This window comes from Ostrea edulis, chromosome 1 (assembly GCF_947568905.1).
Source record: "Ostrea edulis chromosome 1, xbOstEdul1.1, whole genome shotgun sequence".
Lineage (NCBI taxonomy): Eukaryota > Metazoa > Mollusca > Bivalvia > Ostreida > Ostreidae > Ostrea > Ostrea edulis.
The window spans coordinates 32,418,746-32,439,132 of record NC_079164.1 but is presented as its reverse complement, the minus strand read 5'-3'; the positions used below and the strand labels follow the sequence as shown (position 1 = coordinate 32,439,132).

Sequence of the window (20,387 nt, the reverse complement as noted above, 5' to 3'; positions counted from 1 at the left end):
GAGCCATTCAGACCGCCTCATCCCAGGAATTCAAAATTGCGAAAAGAAAAATATAAAAGGTTTTGGACCATGCTTTTACATCGTGGAGTATGGAGTGATCCCCGATATACCGAGAAAAAAACTGCGAGCTTTGGAACTTTTTCAGCCAGGACAGGAATGGCACAGACGTGACATTATGCCAACATGTGTAGTGGATACTGTGAGAACATGGCTACCAAATCCAAAAGATGTACAATACATGGGTCATTTGTGGGAATAGTTTTTATTTCATATTTGACAGTCAATCACATTATTATTTTCCTCTTGTTTGCATTTGTTTTGGATAAGCTAGGTATTTGGACTTGACAATTACAATGTAAATATCATGAGGATTTTACATTTATTCTAATTTCAATACAGATGTGAAAAATAAATCTGAATTATGGATTTTATCTTTTGGAGGTTGGATTTATCTAGAGAGGAAAGTAAGTCAAACATTGCAGAATTCTGGTTTTCTTACTGCCATGCCTGCATGAGATACAGACAACATCCGGTGTAAACAATAACAAACTAAGTCACTCCCACTGCTGTCAGTTTTGAATTTCAATTAGAAATAGATGTCCTGCTTCACATCTTTCGATGAAAAATACAGCTAAGAAAATTTTTTATTTTAAATTTAATTTGTGACCAAAGATGCACATTCATGAGAAGAGCAAGCATGGCAAAAATCTGATGATAAAAAAGAATCTGTATTTTAATATTTCTAAAAAATTCTCTGCAATCTGAATGTGGCCAGAAAAATCAAATAAACCACCATTTTTCTCATTGGCTGCTATTTATACTCCGATGTCCTCCTTTAATGTTTCTATAATATTCATTATTACCTTAATGTTTCTATATTATTCACTATCACCTTAATGTTTCTATAATATTCATTGTTACCTTAATGTCTCTATAACATTCATTGTTACCTTAATGTTTCTATAATATTCATTATTACCTTAATGTTTCTATAATATTCATTGTTACCTAATGTTTCTATAATATTCATTATTACCTTAATGTTTCTATAATATTCACTATCACCTTAATGTTTCTATAATATTCATTGTTACCTTAATGCTTCTATAATATTCATTGTTACCTAATGTTTCTATAATATTCATTGTTACCTTAATGTTTCTATAACATATACTTAAATGTTTCTATAATATTCACTATTACCTTAATGTTTCTATAATATTCACTATCACCTTAATGTTTCTATAACATTCACTATCACCTTAATGTTTCTATAACATTCACTATCACCTTAATGTTTCTATAATATTCATGCATTATTACCTAATTGTTTCTACAGTATAATATTCACTATTGGCTTCAGTACTGTTTCAGTAAAATAATCATTATCTCCACATTTAATGTCAGACTGAATAATACGCAAAATATATAACTGCAAGACATCATGTGTATAGACACCCTACATGTATGATAACGCCATTCTATTATCTTACTCATTGTATATGTTATGTTTACATGCTGCACGACTAAATGTCAATACATAGTTGAGTAGAAAAAAAATTGAAATTGATGAATAATATATATATATATATATATATATATATATATATATATATATTTATTAAGTTGACACAGATCTCAGCTACAATGAAAATAAAACCTTGAGATTTCCTGACCTAAAACCTATCAACCAGTCCAAAATTTTCATCATTAAGTCCACTTTTAAATCCCATTTGGTAAATTCACTGAAACGTAAATCATGAAACTCAAAACCTCTTAATCAATGACTTATATTGATTAACACTTAGAGCAATTCAACACGTTAGCTATCATCAGCCATAAATACTGGTTTCATGAAATATTCAGATAAACACATTCACTGGGATTTTTTGGAGTTGGTCAAGTTTTTTCATTTCAATGCAATTATGAAATCATAATGCGATGAAACAGGAAATGCCCTTCAGTCTACAGTTTAACAAAGCACACAGTTCATCGTCATCACCCTATGATCACACCAGGCTCCCATTTATAGGACAACAAAAGAGAACCAGTCTACTACACCGTTCTTAGTTTTTTATGCTGTGTTCTAACTTGTCTTTTCTATGTCTACCAAATCATTATCCAGCTTTGGAATTTTCCTTCAAATATGTTAACAGATAATTCCATAAAATTTGACAATTTTTTATAACCCTTATCACACATCAAGTGCACTTGTAATTTGTTTTCATTTATATCCTAAAAACAATAAAATATTCCAGTCATTCTAAAAAATGTTCTCCAAGTAAATAATTACATGTCTGTTATTTTCAAAGCATCATTTAGTCAATTCAACTACACTTGCATCTGTCAAATTTTCTTAATACCAGTAAAACCTCTGTCATGTACATATCATGATATCTAAATCTGTCATGTATATATCATGATATCTAAACCTGTCATGTATATATCATGATATCTAAACCTGTCATGTACATATCATGATATCTAAATCTGTCAGGTACATATCATGATATCTAAATCTGTCATGTACATATCATGATATCTAAATCTGTCGTGTACATATGATATCTAAATCTGTCATGTATATATCATGATATCAAAATCTGTAATGTATATATCATGATATCTAAATCTGTCATGTATATATCATGATATCAAAATCTGTCATGTATATATCATGATATCAAAATCTGTCATGTATATATCATGATATCGAAACCTGTCGTGTATATATCATGATATCTAAATCTGTCATGTATATATCATGATATCTAAATCTGTCATGTATATATCATGATATCAAAATCTGTCATGTATATATCATGATATCTAAATCTGTCAGGTACATATCATGATATCTAAACCTGTCGTGTATATATCATGATATCAAAATCTGTCATGTATATATCATGATATCTAAATGTGTCATGTATATATCATGATATCTAAATCTGTCATGTATATATCATGATATCTAAATCTGTCATGTATATATCATGATATCTAAATGTGTCAAGTACATATCATGATATCTAAATCTGTCAGGTACATATCATATCTAAATGTGTATAAAAGGTTTCACTATACACCTGTATCTGCCTATGATTATGTCCTGACATCACTACTGCTACACAACAGCACCATCATATATAGGGGCACATTTCTTATGTTCTTGATTTGGTGTCGGAACTGTTGTCATTCTTTACATAGTTTCAGTTACAATAGCATGTTCTTAATTTGGTGTCGGAACTGTTGTCAATCTTTACGTAGTCCAAGATATAATGGCATATTCCTAATTTGGTGTCAGAACTGTTATCATTCTTTACATAGTTTGAGTTATAATAGCATGTTCTTGAGGACTTGATTTGGTGTCGGAACTGTTGTCAATCTTTACGTAGTCTGAGATATAATGGCATGTTCCTAATTTGGTGTCAGAACTGTTGTCATTCTTTACATAGTTTGAGTTATAATAGCATGTTCTTGAGACTTGATTTGGTGTCAGAACTGTTGTCATTCTTTACATAGTTTCAGTAACAATAGCATGTTCCTAATTTGGTGTCAGAACTGTTGTCATTCTTTACATAGTTTGAGTTATAATAGCATGTTCTAGATTTGGTGTCGGAACTGTTGTCATTCTTTATGAGTTTGAGTTACAATAGTATATATTCTTGGGGACTTGATTTGGTCTTCGGGCAACAGATCTGTTCCAGGGTCAAACAAAACACATGTTGTCCAATGACCCAGTCTATAACTGTTTTGTTATACAACTTCATTTTCTACATGTTAAAATACAGGTAATTATGTTTTAAAAAATAATGATGCTGTTATTCCACCATATTACACATTCACCTATTGAATTAAATGGGTTTCCCTGCTCAATTAACCACAAAAATGTCCAGATTTAGTGACAACTCTTTTCATTAGATGTGACATGGTCATATGTAACAATCAATATGTTGTCCAAGGACCCAGTCAATACCTGTACACCGTAGGGTCAAATTTCAATGGTTTGAGAAAAACACGGAAGATTTAAAGATAGGTATGTCCATATCATGAACATCACCTCCCCATTCCCCTGAAAATTTATGATTTTTCAGTGTACTGCACCTCTTCATAGATAAAGCAATGTTACCTATTCTTTGTACTTGTATACAGGCTACTGACCTTTCTCTCGATGTTCTTCTTCAGGGAGTGCTCCTTTTCCAGCTCCTCTTCGTGTTGTTTCTCTATGCGCTTCCTGGTCACCACAGACTCCTTCCTCACTCTCTCGTACCTTTCCTTGTAAATGGAGTCTGTAAAAGCACATTTAATTTGGGGGGTTAACTTGCAGAAAATGCAACAGTCTAGATTTGTCAGTGGAGCAGCACGACATATTAATGATTGTCTTTGTGAGTTAAATATGTAAAAGTACAACAGCATATCCTTTAATTTCAACAAAATTAAGTTTCAGAAACTTCTTGTGTACAACATATATGTGTATTGTATATAACTCTCTACACTGTCACAATACATATGGCAAGATTGACATGCAATTGAAATTGCTAACCTCCTGTACAATAACAATATGTATCATAGTTATTAAGGTAAACATGGAAATATGCATGTCATGATAATTCACACTATTTAAATGAAAAAGATTATTTTGTGTAAAATCAATCACACTGCTTGATAAATCACGGAAATTACACCCGTTCGTGTAACTAACAACATGTGGAAATTTACATGTCTACATTATGTCACAAATGTGTGTATTTAATCCTGAACCAAGTCCTATACAAAATGCCTACAGCATTATTGTAGACCCACAGACAATATCTTACCATCTCCAAAATCTTCATCCATTTCCCCCTCCATTGCTTGAGCATGCCACAAGTGCATCTGGGTAACCTCCATCTCAACTTTCTCTGCATGTCTCTTCAAAACTCCGTACTTTGACTGCAAAGATTAAATTACTTGTATAACAAAATATATCATTTTCCCTTTGTGATAACAAATAGATCAAAAACAATGTAAATACACATTGTCATAAAATATCATTCATTTATTTCAAGTGATGATAATGAAAATGAAAGCAAGTCAAACTTGCAAATGTCAGTTATCATACTAATCTGGCAAAATTAAACAAACGTCAGTGAGAATATGTTCAGGGAAGACTTTCATAAGTTAGACATGTATGGTTCTATTTTCCAATATATTCAAAAGTAGAACATGCTTGTTTCCACATCTGAAACTAACATCACAGGTAGAGCACATATGTATGACTAACCTGAATATCCTTTAGCTCTTTGTCCAGTCTCATTCTATCTGCAGTCTCAGCCTCTAACATTTCTGTGGCATGAGTGGCAGTATCATGCTCCTCTGCTAAATCTGCTGTAACTTCTGCTAACTAAAACAACAAGGGGGAAAACTCATTTCTAAAGTCTCTTACAAAATGGGAACAAATTAAGGAGGTACTCTGCATTGTCATAATGGCCGACTTCCTTTTAAAACATGAATAAATATATAAATGTCAGCAATATTTGTCCATTCATTTCAAATACCATTGCATAGCTGAGTAGCATAGTAGGTTAGCAAGTCAACTGTTGAACTGTAGATCAAGGGGTTTGAGTCCAGCAGGGATTTTAAAAGTTTTTCAGATTGCTTTCTACTAAAACTGCATCTTTTAGCTAAATAAAGTTAATTTGAAAGTTTTCATTTTCAAAATATTGTTGTACATTTCCTCCACTTTTCCTCCATATAAAATTTCTCAGGTGTAGCATTACCGTTATCGATAAATATCAAGGTGGGTTACAAGGGAGGTAATCAAGCCTTTTTATATTTCTATTAATATTTCTGTGGACAGTTCCCATTTCACACAAAGGATTTCCCCCAAACAATGCCCAAAGCACTGTGAACAACCCTGAACCTATTGCAGAGATTATGTCCTTCTGTCACACAACATAATGCTTCATAATCAAAACTACCACTAGGACAGTGTAAAATTCCATATCACTCGACAACTTACAATATTGACTGGGTAGGTCAAAATCATTTTAATATCAGAGAGCTTAAACGAAAATTGGAATTCAAATGTTACTGGAGATGAAAACAGAGAGGAAAAGTAATATACAAGAAGTGGAATTAAAGCTTTCAGATCACACAGCTAAAACTTACTCGGTTCTCCAATTTCTCGGACTGTGTTTTGTATTCATTCCTTTCTCTTTCAAGCCTCTCTAATTTAGCTTTCATCTGTTCTAGTTCATACTGAAATTAAAGCATCTTCAAATAGAAAATTCTAAAAAGGAGAAAAATCCACATTAGTAAATTTATCTGAATTAATGCTGATATAGGAAGGACTCTTTCCGAGCTTTGACTCACTTCTCTGTTCTTCAGTTCCTCCTCTGTTCGGTGGACGTCAAGTAAAGGTTGAACCTTGGTGAACAGCTTCCACCAGGACCAGTCTTTAATCAGCATCAGTTTCCTGACATTCTTTTGTATACAGCTAATGGCAATATGTTTCACCTATCAAATGAATCATTTCAGTTTAGCTACTTTCATTATTCACATACAGATTGTGTGGTTGCTTTTTTTTTTAAACATTAAGAAATATTTCCTGATATACTGCCTTTATTGCATAAATAAAACCCAACCCAGATATGAAATATTTCAACAATGGAAATGACACCAAATTGAATTATATAAATCATGTGCACTCGCTCATTACCACCATTCCTTGCACTGTAATTTATCTGTACATGTATATAAATCTCATTACCTTTAATTTTTCTAGATTCTTTCGGGCCAAGAAGCTTCTACAGCGAGCCTGCAAGTTGACTATAGTTCCTGAGATCTTCTCATCACGAGCCATTTCCAACCTGGTAAGAGCACCTGCTCGGAAGAACACCTACAACACAAGCATTTAGTATTACGATGTAGACAATTCTATATCTCTGTGAGATTATGTTGTTGTTGATGTGGTGTGTGTGTCCTCTTGGTAGTAGGCTTTAAAATTTTATAATTCTTAATGTTGTGCAAGATCTAAAATGTAGCATTTCCCCTTTCATGGGTTAATGAAAAGAAAACAGCACTTAGATGTTAACTCCAATGAAAAGTATGATAGACACCGTTACAACTGCATTATCCATGCATGTGTACCTCACGGTTAATTCGTCAATAAAATGTATTTATAAGTAAAATAACCTACCTGACTTAAACCAACTCTGTAGTTTAGTTTGTCAATATCTAGATGATCCAAGATATTCAAAACTGCCTGAAAATGTAAAATTTAGCAAACATACAATCAGAAAAAAGAATATTCAACACATAACATTTGGTACAACAAATTTTAGAATTTTTTTAAAGTCAGTATTTCAAGATATTAAACTTTATATTCATTCATAAAATTCCAGATACAAAAGACAGAAAAATAGATAGACATTTATCACTGAAAGTTTTATAGAAATACCTGATATAAAATAAATTCTCTGCAAGCATTACAGAAATTGTGTAAAAATGGGCCACCTTTACCTGTTTTAAGTCCGCATCTTTGGAAGGTTGATTTCCTGGTGGAAGGAGACCCTTAAATCTCTGTTTGAACTCACCAAACACCATATTATCAGGAAATCCTGCAGTTTATAAAGGTCGAAATTCATCAAAATGATTTTAGTAAAAGAAGATATATTTTCATGCAAGTTTTACAATTTGTCACTGAAACGTTAAGTAAAATAGAATACTTATTACACTAATTTAGAGAAATCTCAAAGGAAGCACAAGATAAAACATGATACATAATTTACTATAAGTCGACCCATGTCTAAATTGGTGACCGTTTTTCAGAAAAATGTCGAAGAATTTGACATTGACTCTCGTATTCATAAATAATATATACAATAAAATATTGTCTGTCAATTTGATATCTTATTTTCTGACAAGAATTCAATCTGATTAAAATCAGATCTTAGCTCCACTCTGGTAATACACTAGTGTAGTGACATAATACATGTAGAACTAGAGCAGATCAAAGATCGGATTTTAATCACATTGGCAAGAATTGTATTTCTTTGTTGTATATATATTTTCTGAACATCCATCTTGATCTACATTACTGATAACCTCATGTTGAATACATTGATTTGAGTAAGACTTCGGTATTGTTATTTTGCTATCTCTTGTTGATTTCTTACTGATTAAACTGACATTAAATGTATTAAAAATTTACAGTTATATGTCGCAAATTGTGCAGCAAGAAAAAAATTCCAGTTGTAGTATGCATGTATAAGTCAGACATAGACTTCAGAATCAAAATTTTACTCCCAAAAAGCTGATTTATGTTGTGAGTATCTATACGGTATCAATACATGGTATAGCGTATTGCTATAAAAATTAGCGAGTATAAACCATACTTCCTATCTTAATCATTGAACTTTCTATTGTAAATCACAATTTATTTACGAGAACATTATTTACATGGAATTTCGCAAGACTAGCCATTTGCAAAAATCTAGTTCTTGCAAATAAACTCTTACACACATAGAAGTTATGAATAATAATTTGCGAAAGTTATGTCTCATGCATCAATGTATCCACGAAAAAATACAGTTTCACGATTTAAAAGTATATTTTAAGATTTTCACTGAAAACTCAATTCTTGAAATTTCCTAAGATTTCCTCCACAGAAAGCTTTACCTTGTCTGTAGATTCTAACACCCTCAAGTAACTCGGCTCCTCTGATTTGCGATCTTATGAGAGGAACATTCATGAGGTTTTCATCGGACGGTTTGTCTTGAGATGACCCTTGTTTGAGCTCCCACAATCCAGCGTTTTGTTGTGGTAAGAGACAGTGAACAAAGTGACACTTGGTTTTACGAACAGTTTCTATTATTGAATCCTACAAATAAAACACAAGGACAGACTATGTCAAAACTCACAAAATACAATCTGCTGAACAAATACTCTAGATGTCTTAAACAGTATGTCTATTTCTTACAGCTTTCAGTTACTCTGTGGTCACTTTTCTTTCAAACAATAAATTAATAAACTGGTTCCAGGATACAACTGCGATAGAGAACCAATTTGTGAGATGTGTATGTGGTATGTGTCTGTTACAGTATTCCCTCCCCCCCCCCCCCCCCCCCCGACTCCTCTCATCGGTTTCATCAACTACTGGTACACTTATAACAGAATAAGTTTTGATAACCCAGTCACCTAACACTTTTTGTTGAAGAAAAATATGTCTTTTTCGGGTCCATTGTACGGCCCCAATTATAGAGACTCAAGAGCCGTACCAGAAGAAGATTCTGGCCTCTTACGTGCCTAGAGATCTGAGGTCACACGGGAAAGCTAAATAAGCCGTGAAATTAACTAACAAAACGACAAAAGACAAGAAAAACTTACCACTTGAAATTTAACCTGGAGACACATTGAGCGTTTCTTGAGACCAGCTGTCCCAGACATAAATGTCCTCCGCATGCTTCCTACCCTTTTGAGAGAAGTGGACCCTTCCATACCAACGATGGAGCCACTGACCATTCCAGCCACTGGGGCTTTTACTGTGTTGAAAAGTTCATTGATGTTTTGCCTTCAATAAAAACCAAGATATCCATTCTATCATTTGATCTTAAAGAATGATATGCAGTGCAAAACACTGAAAATAAAAGAATGAACCCCCCTCAAAACAGCTGGAAAGAATAGTTATTCTGCCCTTAAATTCATCTCTTTTGAAAACAGTAACCTAAAATCTAAAGATTTTGTCAATGTAGTTTCTAAATGATCAATGTAAGTAGAAAAATCAAAATTAATCTCAACTTTTACTGGGATACCCATACTGTAAAGCAACTTTTATTTGTGTGCAAGAAATTTTCGTGAGGTTCGATCGTCACAAATATTTCCCACCATGAACCAGTCCTTTTTGTATCGAATATCTTTCAGATTATTTTGGTAAAGAACCAGTCTATCACTGGGAAATCGCGAAATGAAGTCGTCGCAAATAAAAGTTGGTTTACAGTATATCATTTCTCAAAGTTATGTGGTTTGCAATAATATTTTTTATGAAATGCTCCCTCGGAGTGATACAAAAATAATATTCAACACTTCAACATGATGAAAAATTTGATTTTTACATTGAACAGATTTGAAACTTTCCTAATTACCTCTTTGAATCCTGGAGGACTTGAATAGCAGTTTTGACGAGGGGGTTTTCCCGACATCCTTTTAGCCAGCCACTGGCATTGTATTGAACAGGATTGGTGCCCTGGTAGTGATTCAGAATAAAGGTGTTCCCAAGTGAAGAGGCCTTTCTTAGAAGACTGTCCTCTGTAAAACAGTCCTCATTTACAGTAATTTCAGATATTGCAGATGGCTTCAATAAATTGCTTCTGAAAGACAGCACAAATTTTGGGAGAAAAAGAAGAAAGGATTGCATCAAATGGATGTTATTAATTTTTGCATCATTTTCAAAGTTCTCAATTTGTGCAAATTTACTTAAGCGCTTGATATTTTCTATTGCTTATGTCTAAATTTACAAAATCTGAAAGCTTCCTTTCACATATAATCAGAAATGTTGATCTTAAGAATACTTTTACATGTAGTATAAGATCTAGAGTAAACAGCACAAACAGTAGTATGAGGCAGAGAATGATATGTACTGAAGAAAAACATTTTTACACTGTGAAATTTCTCATCATAATATTCAATTTCATAAGTAGAGAATGATAGAAAATAAACTTTCATGCTTCCTGATTTTGTACCCGAGTCCTGAGTGAATATCTGATGGAGTGTGCCTCAATTTTTGGAGCTAGGTATTGCCAGAAATTTCCACATTGCAGTTTATTGTTATATTTTCAAATGTACTGCAATACGACATTGGGTACATGAATAATGAATTCAACAAGGATCAGCTTTGAATATAGATGTAATGATAGTGAACAACATGAGTTATTTACTAGTCAGAGGCAACCACAATACTAAGTCTGATCTTTGAAGATAATGAGCATTTTCAAATAACATTTTGAGCCATATATAACCTTTGACTTTGGGTCTTGAAAAGAAATGGGGGCCATCTACTCTTTAGGGGATACCAGTGTGCCAAGTTTGAATGTCTGTCAAGGAAAGTATTCTCAAAATATTGAGTAGACACTATGTAGAGAGTTGTTTGACCATTTACATTTGATTCTGTGATCTCAAAATCTACAGGAATAATCTCCCCCTTGGGTAGAAGCTGTGTACCAAGTTTGATGTCTGTCAAGCAAAGGGTTCTCAAGACATTATGCATCTTAATATGTCCTCAAGTTTGACCTTTGTATGTCCAGAGTAGATTGACCCTTGACCTGTTTACATTAAAATCAACAGGGGTCATCTATTCTTTAAAGGAAAATAGTATAACAAGTTTGATGTCTGTTCAAAGTTATTCAGATATTGAGTGGACTACACTTGGTCTACCGACTGACCAACATACTGACTTACAGGTGCAAACCAATATGCCCCTTTTTGAGGGGGCATAAAAATATCTTATGAATGAAGATAGTGTACAATATACAGATGTTTAAACAGACCTATATTAATATAATATTTTTCATGATTATATTGCAGTACACATGTCTACTATCCTACTTTCTGATCACCACACTGTGGATTTCTGAATTCGTATCACCATCCTCTGAAACTGATTATGTCACAATGAATCAGTGAAATCAATTAGCAGAGTCACAATGAAGACTTTGTAAATTAAAAATTATTTCAGCTTTTTCTTTTTGCCAATCAATTATCAATTTATCATGTAAGTTTGTATCTAAGATACACACAAATGTAGATATATATCATTACTATAGTAACTTGATTGAAGAGTTGGAATTCACTTTTATTCTTCTTTTCTTTTATATCATGTATTCATATCTATATACTAATTTTATTACTAATTGTGTGTGTCTTAAGCTATGTTTTTTCTTCTTTTCTTTTATATCATGTATTCATATTTATATACTAATTTTAATACTAATTGTGTGTGTCTTAAGCTATGTTTTTCCTTTCTTTCCTTTCATATCATGTATTCATATTTAGATACTAATTTTAGATGCTAATTTTATGTTTGTATATATGTTTTAATGTGGGACCACAATGGAAACTAGCTATATGCTAATTTGTGTCATCCTGGATAAATTAAGGCTATTACATGTATTATTATTATCATTATCAAGAAATATAAGTTTATCCTCACTTATGGAAGAACAATTACTGAGATTTTTAAACCAAGTTCTACATTTTCAAGGTCTCAGATTTGAGAATGCTTAAACAAAACTCTTAAGACTAAAGTCTAAGGTTTGACTTCTGATTTTGTTTTGAGAAATCAAAGCCCATCTCATACACTGTAGGAATACATATCTCAGGGCTCGAAATTAACATATGTCCGTCAGTCTGTGACTGGCTAAAAGTCTGGCGGACTGATCGACATTTGTTTTAGTCAGTCCGATGGGACTGGTTAATTTTCTAAAGCATCATTTTGGAAAATATACTTAATATGAAATTTCATACACATTTGGCATGCTTCCATCTGTTTAATCAATCGGAAGAATCTGATTCGTAAATATAAATCCCACATTTAAGTGTTACAATATTGTCTAAGGCATAATGAGTTAAATTTCATTTTAATGATATCAACAAAATATATTTGATTATTTCTGGAAAACTCTGTTGGACTGGTAATTTTTTCTGCGGACTGGTTAAAATTATACCCCATCAGTCCGGCTGGACTGGTGACATAAAAAGTTAGCTTCAAGCCCTGTATCTACCATGTTATAATTAGCTTACTTTTAACTTTCTGTTCTCCATGGTGAGTAAAAAGTCTGTCCATAAAACTATCCTCTGTTGCACCAGGAAATATGGCTTCTTCATCCAAAATCCATAGCAACCCTTTCTTATCACTTTCCTTTATTTCTTGAGATGAAGTTCTCACCTAAAATTGCAAATCATTTATAAACTGCTAGAAAGTAAAATAATTTTTTCAAATAAAATTATGTTAAGTTGTGAAATATATGGAATTGAATTCTTATCCATATGAATTTTTTTTTAAAAAGGCAATTGAAACATCACAGATTGACCAACATTAAGCAGTGTGACAGGAAGCAACACATTTGTTGTTGTCTGGGTTGTGGAGAGTTTGTGATTACTTATAGCTTAAAGTCATATGCGACGTTTCTCGATAATATATAATTTTTTTAATGACATATAAGGCACAATTCATTTGCATTCAATCTCGTTTCTACAAAATATCTTGGAGTATGTTTACCATGTCTGTTTTATAAAGTTAGCATATTTTGATAGTTCCCGATTGTTTCATGTAAAAATGTAAAATTACTATGTTATTGTAGCAAAGAAGGGAAGAAAAAACTTTGGATCAATTGAAAATCGAACCTGAGATTTTTCCATTACTAGTTAAGTGATCTAACCAGGCTAATATACGTGTATAAAGTATGGTACAATATAAAATTTGGAAATCATACTCTTCATATTGAGGCAATGAAATGAGAAATTTGAAAAAAATGTCAGAAATGTCACATATGATCTTAAGATAATGTGTACAACATCTATCTCCATGGTTTTTATTTTATTCATATTTTGATTAATGATATTCATTTTACAAGTTAGTATCAAATTTTCTTGCTCAAAGACAACATTTTGCAAAAAAATTCAAATAGTAGGAATAAAACAGCTCTGAAAGTTTAATTATTTTCAGTGATTGAACAGGACGAGTAAAGATTGTTGCAATGAATATCCTAGAAAGTAAACAGAAAAATGTCAAGGGAAATGGGGTTAAATTAAAGGTTTATATACAAACCAATTCTTGTGGTGGCTAACATCAAACAAAAAATATCAAACATACATTTTGGTGCATGATGTTTCATAAAACAAACAGCAAACTATCAGAGAAATAAATATTCTTTCCAAAAACAAAAAAAAAATTCATGATATAGACATTACAATAAGAAAATCAAGCAGAATTTTCATTACAAAAAATATCAAAGATAATTTTAAAAAAAAAAATAGAGAAAGAGAAAAGCATCAGTAGCATAAATTGATAAGACTGTATCCATTTGGTCAAATTAGTCCACATAATGCTATAACACAATCATCACACAGAGCGGAACACAAAATGAAGTGATTGAATATCTAAGCTGGTCACATCACAACTAAAAGTGAATTTCTGTAAACTACAGTGCAAAATTGCAACATGGATTCCTTCACCAAAAATTCAGGAATGCTGTCCTAGTGAAAATCCCACCACAACTTGACAAACTATCACCCAACACAGTGAGTCAATAGAAATAGCTACTGACAATACCTCATCAGATGCATGATGGGAATGATCATGATTTGAATGATGGGAATCAATCCCATGATGCCTGTTCCCAATGGGACGCTGTTTGAATTAAAATAACTTTGCCATATAGAAATTCATAATGATTTATAATGAGAATGTTCATACTTTTTTGTCAGACCATTAAGCTTTACAGAAAATGCTTTCTTGTATTTCATGAAAATCTACTTATGATGGTTACCAAAAGTTGCTGGGCTGGCTTGTCCATCAGAGAGATCATGGCTGCAGGACTGTTGGTAACAAACTCAAAATCACACTCCACATTCTCCTGCAAAAGTCAATAAATAAAACACATACAGATTAAATAATGTACTTCAGATACAGTTATTTCATTTCTTCAGGAGTTCATCATTTGTAACTATTTTTCTCTCATATTTACAGGTGACTCCTGATGGCTCAAACTTCTATCAAAGTTAAGATCCCAGTTTTTTTCCCCAACAAAACTATGCAGATTTACTCGTAATTTCTTGAACTCCCAGACGCCCTATTCTCCAGGAGGAGAGAAGGAACTAAGTCTTGAACTCCCAACCCAATTTTAAACCTGATGATCGGCCTGACAATTTTCCTGACTCTCAAATACTCAAGTCTCTCAAAGTTTTTCCACAGTCCCGTGAACTTTTGAGACTTCAAGAGTCACCTGTATGTAACTATTATCTTGGAAATTTGGTATCCCTCTAAAATTTGTAGCACTCTAAATTTTCCAAACACAAAAAATTCCAATGCATTACCTGACTGTATCTATCCTGTTGTAAGGTGAAGGTCAATTCATGGTACAGCATTTGCATTTTCTCCTGTGCGTAGTTGTAACACAAATCCTCAAATGTAGCACCTGAGTTTCGTCCACAAGTAGCTGGATTCTGAAATCCAGGCAGGTCAACGACTGTTATGGAACTGGAAGTCCGAATATTTGAAGACATGGATCTGAAATGCAGATTACTTGTCTGGTTATACATAGACAAGTCTCCATAACCTGAGAACTGCACACTGTTACACAGAGATACTACAACACATTCCCATCAGCTCAGTCAGCCAGAGGGTCAGGTTATCATTTGTGGGATTTATCAGAACAATCCATAAGAATTTTCAGTTTATAAAGTGGCCTTGAATTTCATAATTTTGGTAGATGTTTCCTTGCTCAAAGACCATGAAATTGAAAATGTTTGTTCCCTTTACACCATTAAATTGGTTCAGAGTGGCTTAGAAGTTTGAAATATTCAAACGTTAATGCATCACATGCAATGATGGACAAAAACAGATTATAGGTCACCCAAGGTGACTTAGTGAAATTGACTTCCAACATGTAAAGTACAGTAAATCACAGTTATAGCAAAACACAATGTTATAATCAAAATTCATTATATCCAATGGAATTTTCATTATTTCCCTCTCAACGGGGACCGTCGCAGTGGCCTAGAGGTTAGAGCATTAGCCCCGCATGCGGGAGGCCGGGGTTCGAATCCCAGCCACGACAGACCTAAGTTGTTAAAACAGGTAGTGACAGTTCCGTCACCAAACACTCGGCATCAGGTGTGAATGTCACGGGTCCTAAGAGATGACCTTAAAAACGGATGCCCCGTGTCGCAGTAGGTGTGGCACGCTAAAGAACCCTCACTGCTCAAAGGTCGTAAGCGCTGAGCAAAGGCCTAAATTTGAAGCCCTTCACCGGTCTTGCTGACATCTCCATATGAGTGAAAAATTCTCTCGAAAGAAGTTAAGCAAGATACAATCAATCAATAAATCTCAAAGGGGTACAAATACCACTTCGCAATAGGAGTGAATTTGTTATAAAGGTGTTCGTTATAAACATGTTTTTCTGTATACCTCATTGCAGATTTGAATCATTTTGCTTTAAAAGAAAAATCTATTGAAAATGTTTCTTATTACATCAGTAGCACTCATGACTGGAATATATAATAAAAATAGTCTAAACATTAAAGGCAATGGATTATCAAGAAAATGAATAAAAAAGTAAAAAACCACAATAACTATTAATTTACCTGTTTATTAGAGACACTATGGCATTAAAGACAGCAGAGTACAGGCCTATGACAAAACCCTCTAGAGCCTCCATAGCATTAGTGTTAAAATCTCCTTGACCTTTGTCAGCCGGGCTCCCCCTGTAATTATAAATAGATATAAAATACAAAAATATATACTATGTTCACAGTACATAGATTTCCACATATAATCGATATTTTTATACTTACATAGTGTATTACTGTAGTACAAAACAGTTTCATTTCCTTTGATTAACAAGGTACCAGGTTGTGTGCATTATATATATTTTGTGAGATTACATAAGGTGTATATCTATTTATATACATGGCTAAAATAATGTACTATTTCCAATAACATACCTATATTTGATAAATAATCATGACTAAATATGCGAAATACTCTGCATAATTGAAAAGTAAATCATTGATATGCAAATTGAAAATGCATTTGTAACACATTGAAGGCAATGGGAGAAAGCTAGGTTAACACAGCATAATAAAACCTGTATCTGTTCATTCATACATACCCTATAGGTCGATTTATCCTGCACATGCAACAGTTCATACAACATTATTTTAACTATCATTTACATTACAAAGCACTAGCAAATTCTTACAAACCATTCAATTTTATTTTGTAAAATGCAGTCTAATTGGTTCATTTGAATTCATCAACATTCTCTATAACGTATAAACTAAGATGCCATTAGGACATGGCATCCTAGGAATAGCACCACAATATGTTTGATTGCTTTGTTTCCACATTGTTGCTACAATAATATTCCTCGGTGTCATATAACATAGTATAAAATTCATATTTTCTTTAGAATTATTCATCAAATTACATCAAATGCATTTTACTAAATCAAATGATCGGGAATGAAAATAAGTTCTACTCGTTTTATACTGTACAAAGTAAGTTCTACTCGTTTTATACAGTATAAAGTAAGTTCTACTCGTTTTATACTGTATAAAGTAAGTTCTACTCGTTTTATACTGTACAAAGTAAGTTCTACTCGTTTTATACAGTATAAAGTAAGTTCTACTCGTTTTATACTGTACAAAGTAAGTTCTACTCGTTTTATACAGTATAAAGTAAGTTCTACTCGTTTTATACTGTACAAAGTAAGTTCTACTCGTTTTATACTGTATAAAGTAAGTTCTACTCGTTTTATACAGTATAAAATAAGTTCTACACGTTTTATACTGTATAAAGTAAGTTCTACTCGTTCTATACTGTATAAAGTAAGATCTACTCGTTTTATACAGTATAAAGTAAGTTCTACTCGTTTTATACTGTACAAAGTAAGTTCTACTCGTTTTATACTGTATAAAGTATAAAGTTCTACTCGTTTTATACTGTATAAAGTAAGTTCTACTCGTTTTATACAGTATAAAATAAGTTCTACACGTTTTATACTGTACAAAGTAAGTTCTACTCGTTTTATACAGTATAAAGTAAGTTCTACTCATTCTATACTGTATAAAGTAAGTTCTACTCGTTTTATACAGTATAAAGTAAGTTCTACTCGTTTTATACAGTATAAAATAAGTTCTACACGTTTTATACTGTATAAAGTAAGTTCTACTCGTTCTATACTGTATAAAGTAAGATCTACTCGTTTTATACAGTATAAAGTAAGTTCTACTCGTTTTATACTGTACAAAGTAAGTTCTACTTGTTTTATATGGTATAAAGTAAGTTGTACTCGTTTTATACTGTACAAAGTAAGTTCTACTCGTTTTATACTGTATAAAGTAAACTGAGATAGCTTACACTCTCTTATAAACAGCTTCACAGTTCATATGCATAAAATGCCCACTTATTTTACATCGTATAAAATGAATAAAAATTGCTTTCATTCCTTCAATAAATTCTTAAAGACTTCAAAAATTATGCATGTATGCTATATTTCGTTGTGTACATTCTCAAAACAGCTGAACTTTAATGTGTTGATGCTATAATCTTTCAACAAAGGTAAATCTTATCTTCCAGAAGTAAATGTGTTTTTTTTTACCTCATTGAGGTACTTCTGCTCAGTGTAGAGGATCCCCCTGATGAAAAAATTTGCCTGGCTAGCTCCTCCTGCGTGATGCCAATCAGTTGCGATGCCTTCATTGCGGCTGCTGGTCTGGCAAACTGCGGCTTATTGTTCTGTCCCTTCACAGCTCCAGCTACTCCCAGGTGATAAATGGCTGCCAGGATGTAGCAAATGGAACGTTTCTCCTCTTCTGACATTCCTATGATGTCCATGGCATGGAAGATCTTCCCCCAAGAGGCAGCTGCTCTCTGACGGTCCTCATTCTTATCAAAACACAGAATACTATAGATCAACATATATTTGTGAAGGATTTGACAAAATATATTTTTCCCTACTAAAAAGTGAACATATTATTGCAAAGCCATATAATGGTGATAACAAAAAATCTCAACCAAACAAGCTTTCATCAGAAATATTTTAAATTTGACTTTGAGTCGTCCTAAGCAAAAAGGGCCCAAAGTAATTAAGTTCTGAGGTATGAACTCTCAAAATGTTAGAGCACTAAACGACATTACAGCCAATCAAAGATGACAGCTAACTGGTGATTGGTCATAGTGTCTTTTTTACAAGTGTGCAAAAAATGATGTCACATTTTTTCATCATGATGTTTTGAAACATTGTTTTCAAGACAAAGTCTTTTTTGCTAGGACAGCTCAATTTTGATTTTGAATATATACCCTCTGTAGTGGAGTCATGAACAGATTAGGATCCCCTAGAGCATTGAGCTGAAGTTCATTTCTCAGACCGGAATCTAGTCCAGCCAACATCTGGTAGAAGACATGGAAGCTGGGTTCCCCTTCTGGTCTCCTTACCACCCTGGTCTTCTCAAACAGCATAACCTAAAGCATGACATGTACATCAACAAACAGCATAACCTAAAGAATGACTTGTAAATCAACAAACAGCATGACTAAAAGAATGACTTGTAAATCAACAAACAGCATAACCTAAAGCATGACTTGTAAATCAAACAAACAGTATAACCTAGAGCATGATATGTAAATCAACAAACAGCATGACTAAAAGAATGACTTGTAAATCAATAAACAGCATAACCTAGAGCATGACTTGTAAATCAATAAACAGCATAACCTAGAGCATGACTTGTAAATCAACAAACAGCATGACCTAAAGCATGACTTGTAAATCAACAAGAGTTTGGAAAGCAAATTGTTTTTTCTGTCACATCCAAACCCAAGTAACATTCAGTACATTTGCATCAATGTTGTTCTCACAAAGTGGTCTTTGATTTGGATTTATAACGTTAAACTCGGTATACACGTATGCCCCCACTCTCAAATCCATGTCTAATGTATAGGGAACATAGTGTTAAATCATTTGACCTCAGACCAGTTCTGGCCTTTTTTATCAATGTTTCCTTGGTTACCTGTAAGGAGGCTGAGGCAATTTGACCTGAATGATCAAAGTCTAGTGTTGTAAGCTGTCCATATCTGCTAGCATTGGTATTCAGTATGGATCTACTGTTTCCGAAGGCATCCATAAGGGTGGAAATGGCATTCAGCTTGTCACCTTCATAATTCAATTTTCAATACTTCATGTCCTTTAGATTAAGTATAGCAAGGAGAAATATAAAAAATCTGAAATTTTTGTGATGTTAACAATCCAGGAAAATATCACACAAACTGGATCCACTTTGGCATGATCAGCCACATGTACATATCTATTATAGGAGACAGCAATAGAAAGTATCCCTTCATAACAGGGCAGATTTACAAACGGGACATTGCTCCCTCCCTCAACTCTCCAACTCAGATGCAAAGGGACAAAAAAATATCATGATCAAGATAATTATACTCTATGACATAGATGTTTTTCATTAACAAATATTCAATCCAATGGCAGATTTAGGACCCCCCACCCTCAACCCCTTTCCACCACAAATTTATAAAATACCGTATATACTTGCCTATAAGTCGGATCTTTTGGAGTTAAATTTTGGTCCAAAACTCTATGTACGACTTATAGGAGTGTCCTAAGAAG

General features: G+C 33.1%; 1 protein-coding gene across 14 annotated transcripts in view; it reads right to left on the bottom strand.

Annotated features, from left to right (window-relative positions):
• Positions 1-20,387, bottom strand: part of LOC125659959 (unconventional myosin-XVIIIa-like) — a 74,958-nt gene that overhangs the window by 22,995 nt on the left and 31,576 nt on the right. For 7 of the 14 annotated variants that reach the window (XM_048891783.2, XM_056139503.1, XM_048891825.2 and 4 more), the window contains exons 5-24: positions 19,774-19,916; positions 19,064-19,225; positions 18,363-18,649; positions 16,872-16,889; positions 16,345-16,464; positions 15,076-15,268; positions 14,529-14,615; positions 14,312-14,389; positions 12,781-12,925; positions 10,128-10,290; positions 9,373-9,556; positions 8,665-8,866; positions 7,507-7,604; positions 7,184-7,249; positions 6,755-6,883; positions 6,358-6,501; positions 6,154-6,243; positions 5,267-5,386; positions 4,821-4,935; positions 4,165-4,292 (exon numbers count right to left, since the gene is read on the bottom strand). In XM_048891783.2, coding sequence (XP_048747740.2) covers positions 4,165-4,292; positions 4,821-4,935; positions 5,267-5,386; positions 6,154-6,243; positions 6,358-6,501; positions 6,755-6,883; positions 7,184-7,249; positions 7,507-7,604; positions 8,665-8,866; positions 9,373-9,556; positions 10,128-10,290; positions 12,781-12,925; positions 14,312-14,389; positions 14,529-14,615; positions 15,076-15,268; positions 16,345-16,464; positions 16,872-16,889; positions 18,363-18,649; positions 19,064-19,225; positions 19,774-19,916 — 2,672 coding nt within the window. Of the gene's footprint in view, positions 1-4,164; positions 4,293-4,820; positions 4,936-5,266; positions 5,387-6,153; positions 6,244-6,357; positions 6,502-6,754; positions 6,884-7,183; positions 7,250-7,506; positions 7,605-8,664; positions 8,867-9,372; positions 9,557-10,127; positions 10,291-12,780; positions 12,926-13,807; positions 13,823-14,311; positions 14,390-14,528; positions 14,616-15,075; positions 15,269-16,344; positions 16,465-16,871; positions 16,890-18,362; positions 18,650-19,063; positions 19,226-19,773; positions 19,917-20,387 lie in introns of all 14 variants that reach the window. The other 7 variants (XM_048891789.2, XM_056139291.1, XM_056139406.1 and 4 more) reach the window with 4 other exon arrangements.